The following is a 7,075-nucleotide window of genomic DNA, read 5'->3' as shown; positions in this document are numbered from 1 at the left end:
TGCTGGCCTGCCTGCGCTACCACGCGGCCAGCGTCGCCGGGCTGCTGGCCCTGGCCTGCGCGGCCTTCGCGGCTGGCCTGGTCCTCCTCGTCTGGGGGGCCTGCTGCTCCCAGCGCCAGCGCCCGCGGTTCTACGGCGCCGTGCTGGGCTCCGGGCTCCTGCTGCTCGTCTGCGGCCTCCCCTACCTCCTCTGCTGGACACTGCGCCCGTACCTCCCGAGCTTCCTGCTGTCCACCTTCTTCCCGCTGGCCACCCTCCTGGCCTGTGTCCACTGCAGCGGCAGGCCCCTCATCTACTTCATGGTGGGCCGGCAGCCGGGCCGGCGGGAGCCTCTGCGGGCAGTCCTCCGGCGCTCCCTGGGGGAGGGCGCCCAGCTGGGGGCCGGCGGGGTCTCCCTGCCCATGGGCCGCGTGTGGGGGCCGCCATGGCTGCCCCCCACCCCCCATCCCTTGCCAGACCCTCCAGGACTCCACGTCATTGCCCGGCTCACTCAGTTTGGGGACCCAACGGCTGGGTGCCAGGTGAGAGCCGTGGTCTTGACTCCCCGCCCCTGGCCTGCAGGGGACAAGGGCAGCCCGAGGACCAGGCCAGAGACATAGCAAGGAGGCGGGGAGCCCCCAGACTGGGGTGAGGAGGGGCACCCCAGCTCCCGCCTCCTTCCCACCTTGCCACCAGCTGAGGCAGGAGTGAAGAGGACACGGCCCCCCCAAGGCCTACATGGGGAGCTGGGCAGAGGGGAGCCGGGACACTGGCTGAGTGAGGGGCTGTCCTCACTGAGGCCCAGCCCCCCAGGGGACCCCTCCCAGAACCTTCCCTGCAGTCTCCCCACTGGCCACCAGATGGCGCGGCTTCCCCACCAAGTGCGCACAAAGCCCGTGGGCAAAGCGGGGGTCACTGCAGAGCCAGGTGCCCCCTCAGCCCTCCCCTGCCCCTCCCAGCCCCGGGGGTCCTCGACACCTGCTGCCTGGAGGGTGCCCTTGCCCCCCACCCCCATCTTCAGCTTCCCCTCCTCCAGGGAATCCTCTGCTCCATCACTCCCCGCCCGTCCCTGCCCACCTGCCGCAGACCATGCCCCTTCCCCTGCCAGCACCCCACCCCCAGGGCTTCCCTGGTGAAGAAGGGGGAGGGGAGGGAGGGAGACTGATGGTGGACGGACCGGTACATGAGTGGATGGACGGATGGTGATGTGGAAGGGCGAATGGGAGGGAGGAGGAAGACAGCTGACGCCATTCCTTGCAGCTTCCAAAGTGGAGATCCTTGTATGTGTTTCTGATGATATTTTAAAATGATACTTCATGATCATTGTCAAGACTTTCAAGTCCTACAGAAAACATTGAAAAGCTAAGTCACCAAACCTTTTGGACTTAGAGGGAGGCACATGAGGCATAGAACCCTCCAGCCGTGTTCATTTTTGTGATGGAGACCCACAGAAATTTCAAATTTTACCAAAGATGAAGACATTCTATACTTGCTACATGAAACCTGTTACAACAATGCCTGTTACAACACCAGGAGAATTGTTTTTTAAAAGTTGTCCCTTTTCCACTAGAAAAGGCATGTGCTGCTCATCCTTGGGACTTTGGAGAACGCTAAGGAAAGGAAAGAAGACTTACCTGGACCCCTTCCCAGCCCAGAGACACTTCTGCAGGTTGTCCATCCTTCCTGGGGTGGACAGGACTGTGGCCACCCCAGGTCCTCCCACCTGGTCTCCCCAGACAGTGCCCTGAGGACTGGATGATTCCAGCCAAGGGAGGCCATGGCTCTGACAGCCTAGCAGGCTCAGGAAGGAGGGTCAGCGACCTCAGCCTTGGCTTTGGGGGTAAGATGGGGAGAGGCCGTCCATTCTTGGGACCACTTCACGCTGGACCCAAGGAGGGGTGTGGCCTCCTTCCTAGAGTCCCTGGAAATGCAATGGGGGGGGGGCAGCCTCAGAGATGCGCCAACACCAGCCTCCACCTCTCCCAGCCCCAGGAAATAGCTGCGGGGCCCCCTGAGGGGCCGTCCATCTGCTTGCCGCCGGCAGAGACAGATAGGCAGCCGGGCAGCTGGCAGTGTCTGGGGTGCGTGATGAGCAGCCCCGTCTGGACAGATGGGCAGAGCTGGACCTCTGTCCCGGAACACGCTGCTGGGGAACGGATGCCAGCCTGGGCCCTGTAGAGCCAGCGCGTCCCCAGTCCCGGAGACGTGACGCCACCGAGAGGGGCCTGCAAAGGCAGGACTGGGCTCCTGGCCCTCTGGCGTCTCTCCAGCCGGGTGACCTCCGGCGAGTCTCCTGACTGCGGGAGCCTCGTCTGCAGAAGGAAAAGCAGAGTAGCATCTCCGACCTGGACTCCGAGGAAGGAGGCAGGAGGCCAGGCTGGTGGAGGGCGGACCGTGACCTTCCTTCCTGACCTTCACGGTCAGCCGCGTTGCCTCTGCCATTTCCAACTCTGTCTCTGGGCAGAGCTTCGTGTGTCCCCAGCCCTCCCTGACCTTAGCACAGAAACCTCGCTGACGGCTGGCACCCCGCCCAGCCCCCGGGGCCTGTCCTCCTGTCTCTCTGTCCTGTGACACTGGGAGCTTCCTGGCAGCGGGCGCCCTGCTCTCAGCTCTCCTGGTGCCCGTCCGCCCAGCTGAGCATCTGGGGGGGCTCCTCCCCCCTCATGCTGGGCTACCTGTGCTCGTGCTTGAGCCTCAGTGTCCGCGTGTCTCATCGGAAGGCGAGCTCCTAGGGGGCGGGGTGGGGGCCGTCTCCCTGGGCTGAGACCCGGATGGCTGGGAGGAGCAGCCTGACAGGCATTCGTGGGGTGGGCGGACTGGTAGATGGGTCAGCGGGTGATGGCACAAACGTGGGATCCAGTGAGTCAAGGATGTGGCTGAAATGTAGCGCCACTCAGCGGGATCAGCTCAGGCTAGTTCTGGGAACTTCTGGGTCAGCCGAGGCCTGACCACCGACCTGACACCTGAGCAGGAGATGGGAGACGCGAGGGACCCAGGTGCTCAGGGCCGCCCCAGCCCATCACCAGCTTGCCACTCAACTCTCCGCTTTCAGCCAGCAAACACCAGCGGAGGCAACTCAGGGCCAGAGGTGGGGTGGGAGCTCGGGGGAGGGTCATGGCAAGGTGTGGCCGCTTCCGCAAGAGCTCAGCGTCTGGAGAAGTGATGGACACGTCCGCTCCATCCAAGGACGGCATGTGAAGAGGCTGAGAGAGGCCCCGTGTATCCCAGCTTGACCTTGACAACCATCAGCGTGTCCGCCCCTTTCTAGTCGTGCGTGTCCTGCTGTGGATGACAAACCACCCAGCCCCCCTAGTGTTCCAGATGCAAGGAAAAGGGTCACGTGCCCCCCCCAACTCATAAAGCAGAGGGGGCTTCCAGGAGGAGGGTGTGCCAGTGCTGATCCCGGGACTGCCTGTGTCAGGAAGGGACTACCACCCGTGGGGGACAGTCTGAGAGGCCCCCAAACACAAGCAGAGAAGAAGAGAAAGAAAGAAGGGGGCCCCAGAGGAGGCTGAAGGCGCTGGATCCTGGGATGGGACGGGCGTGCCCTAGACACGGGACAGCGGTCCGCCGGGGACAGTGGGCGAGACCAGCCATGCGACCCTCCTCCCAGGCCGGCCTTTCCTGCGGTTCCACTCAGAACAGGTGTGGATGCTGTGAAACAGGTCAAGTTTCAGCTGGTTTTTGTTTTCTTTTTTTTCCATGTGGATAACCAGCCATTCTAATAACGTTTGTTGAAAAGGCTTCCCTTCTCCTATGAATTACATGGGCGCCTTTGCTGTAAATCCGTTGATTGTACAGGGAGGCTTTATTTCTGGACTCTGTTCTGTGTTGGTCTGTTTTTCCTTATGCCAGCATCACACTGTCTTAACTACCAGCATTAAAAATAAGTCATGAAATCAGGTGGTCTACAATATTATATTTCTTCTTCAAAATTTACATTTCCCTTATGGTTTAGAATAAACCTGACAATTTCTTCAAAAATCTACTGAAAAAGGGACCGGGATGGCACTGAATCTATTCAATTATTCTATGAAAACTCATGGAGGGGCTTCCCTGGGGGTCCGGTGGTTAAGACTCCATGCTTCCACTGCGGGGTCGAAGTTTCCATCCCTGGTCGGGGGACTTGCTTCTGCTGCGCAAGCCACGGCCAGAAACACATCATGGGTAACTGACACCTTAGCACTGTGGGGTTTTTCGATTAATAAGCATGTTCAGTTGCTAAGTCGTGTCCAACTCTTTGTGATACCATGGCTTGTAGCCCCCCGCCCCCAGGCTCCTCTGTCCATGGGATTCTGTAGACAAGAATACTGGAGTGAGTTGCTATTTCCTTCTCCAGGGGATCCTCCTGACCCTGGGATTGAACCCACATCTCTTGCACTGAAGGCAGTCTCTTGCATTGCAGGCAAATTCTTTACTGCTGAGCCACCAGGAAAGCGTGTTTTAAACCCCGCCTCCTCTCATTTAATTCAGTCTTTGACTTCTGTCACATAAGTTTGTAGTTTTCAGCATAAGTATCTTGCTCATATTTTGGGAAATTTATCCCTAGGTATTTGAAGCTTTGATGCTATGCAGAATTATCTTTTAATTTCATTTTCCAATTGTTTCATCTTGACTTTTTATACAATTGAATAACTCTCTTGCCAACTTTCTAAATTAGTTCTGAGTCTTTCAAAATTTTTGTTTATTTTTTTATTTATTTGGCTGTGTCCGTTCTTAGTTATAGTTCTCAGGACCTTCATCCTGCATCACGGCATTTAAACCCTTAGTGGCAGCCTGTGTGGTCTGGCTCCCTGACCAGGATCTAGTCCCCTGACCAGGAGTGAATCCCAGGCGCCCTGCATTGGGAGTGTGGAATCATAGTCCCTGGACCATAGTCATCTTTTTGAAGTCTGCTTTAGGGTTTCCTATGTACACGATCATGTCATTTGCAAATAGAGATCATTTTACTTTTTCCTTTTATTTTCTTTTCTTCTTTTTTTGCACCGGCTAAGACTTCCCTTCAGTGTTTAATGGAAATGGTAAAAATGGCATCCCTGCCTTATTCTCAATCTTACAGGGAAAGTGCTCAGTATTTCGCTATTAAATATGATGTTAAATATAAGTTTTTTGTATACACCCTTTGTCATACTGATACAATTGCCATCTATTCCTAATTTTCCAAAAGTTGCGTGTTTTCTTTTTTTAATCATGAATGAGTATTGAACTTTACTGCACCTTTTTCTTCATTTATTGAGATGACCTTATGGTTTTTCTCCTTTGGGGCTTCCCCGATGGCTCAGTGGGCAAAGAATCTGCCTGCAATGCAGGAGACACATGCAGCTTCGATCCCTGGGTTGGGAAGATCACCTGGAGGAGGAAATGGCAACCCGCACCAGTATTCTTGCCTAGAAAATCCTACAGACAGAGGAGCCGGGCTGGCTGCAGTTCATGGGCTTGCAAAGGGTCGGACACGACTGAGGGACTAAGCACACACACACACACACACACACACACACACACACGGCTTTTCTCCTTTAGTCTGTTACTTTGGTGAACTTCATTGATTCATTTTCCAATGCTGACCTCATAGTCCGTAGATAAACCCCACTTGGCCAGAATATATAGTCCGTTTTACATATCAATGAGTTTGACTTGCTAAACATTTGATAAGGGCATTTGCATTTACTTTCGTGGGAGATGCTGCCTCTGGCTTTTTTTCTCATAATGCCTGGAGTATCAGTTATCCCCTTCTACGCTGTAAGAATCTGGGTAAGACCAGCACTATTTCACCAGAGAAACCATCTTTCGTGGAAGGAGTGTCAAATGCAATTTCAGTTTCTTTAACAAATACAAGGCTACCCGGATTTTCTTTTTCTTCTTGCATCAGTTTTAGAAAGTCTTGTTTTTCAGGGAATTTTTCCCTTTCATCGTTTGAATTGAGCATAAATGTGAATGAGCCACCTCGGAGGTGGACCGTCCAAACCCAGTCAGGACTTCAGATGTAATGACCACAGATGCCTGGTCATTACAAGACCCTGAGCCGGAACGGTCCTAGATAGGTCACTCCCCAATTCTTGACTCACAGAAGTGATGAGAGAATCAAAGCTTATCGTTTTAGGCTGCTAAAGTTTAGAGTTGTTACAAAGCCATAGATTACTAATACAATTAAGACACGTTCCTCTTTATCTCCAGTAATATCCTTCCGTCGTGTCTGACTCTTTGCAATCCTATCGGCCGTAGCCTGCCAGGCTCCTCTGTCCATGGGATTCTCCAGGCAAGAATACTGGAGTGAGTTACCCTGCCCTCCTCCAGGGAATCTTCCCAACCCAGGGACTGAACCCACATCTCTTATGTCTCCTAAATAGGCAGGCGGTTCTTTACCATTAGTGCCCACTGGGAAGCCCAGCTTAGGGTCTACTTTATCTGAAACAAGCTAGCTGCCCTGGCTAGCTTGTCATTATTGTCTGAATGGCATATTTTTTCATTGCTTTCTTTCAACTTTTCTGCATCTGTGGCTCTTATAAAGAGCACATTATTGGGTAGTATTTTTTACTCCAGTGTGAAAATCTCTGCTTTTTATCCAGAGTATTTAGTCCATTTACACATACTGTTGGAGAAGGCAATGGCACCCCACTCAAGTACTCTTGCCTGGAAAATTCCATGGACGGAGGAGCCTGGTGGGCTGCAGTCCATGGGGTCCCTAAGAGTTGGACACGACTGAGCGACTTCACTTTCACTTTTCCCTTTCATGCATTGGAGGAGGAAATGGCAACCCACTCCAGTGTTCTTGCCTGGAGAATCCCAGGGACGGGGGAGCCTGGTGGGCTGCCGTCTATGGGGTCGCACAGAGTCGGACACGACTGAGCGACTCAGCAGCAGCAGACACGTACTATAGTTATTGACGTGACTGCGTGTAACCTACCATCTTCGTACCTGCTTTCCATTTCTCACTTATGTTCATTGTCCTGTTGAGCTTCATTTCCTGTCTTCTTTTTGGTTAATCAAATCATTTTTAGTGCTCCATTTTATCTTCTCTATTGGCTTTTTAGCTACAGCTCTTTGTTTTATATTCTGGCGGGTTTCTCCAGAGATGAGAATATGCCCTTTTAACTTA

General features: G+C 53.8%; 1 protein-coding gene across 1 annotated transcript in view; it reads left to right on the top strand.

Moving 5' to 3' along the window:
• MRGPRG (MAS-related GPR, member G) overlaps nt 1-1,727 on the top strand; it is a 2,723-nt gene extending 996 nt beyond the window's left edge. Inside the window, exons 3-4 of the mRNA XM_010837812.1 lie at nt 3-521; nt 1,716-1,727. Of these exons, the coding sequence (XP_010836114.1) occupies nt 3-521; nt 1,716-1,727 (531 nt within the window). The remainder of the gene's footprint in view (nt 1-2; nt 522-1,715) is intronic.
• Nucleotides 1,728-7,075: the final 5,348 nt, after the last annotated feature.

The sequence above is a fragment of the Bison bison genome, unplaced genomic scaffold (genome assembly GCF_000754665.1).
Source record: "Bison bison bison isolate TAMUID 2011002044 unplaced genomic scaffold, Bison_UMD1.0 scf7180017864080, whole genome shotgun sequence".
Lineage (NCBI taxonomy): Eukaryota > Metazoa > Chordata > Mammalia > Artiodactyla > Bovidae > Bison > Bison bison.
This window is presented reverse-complemented; position numbering and strand designations above follow the sequence as displayed.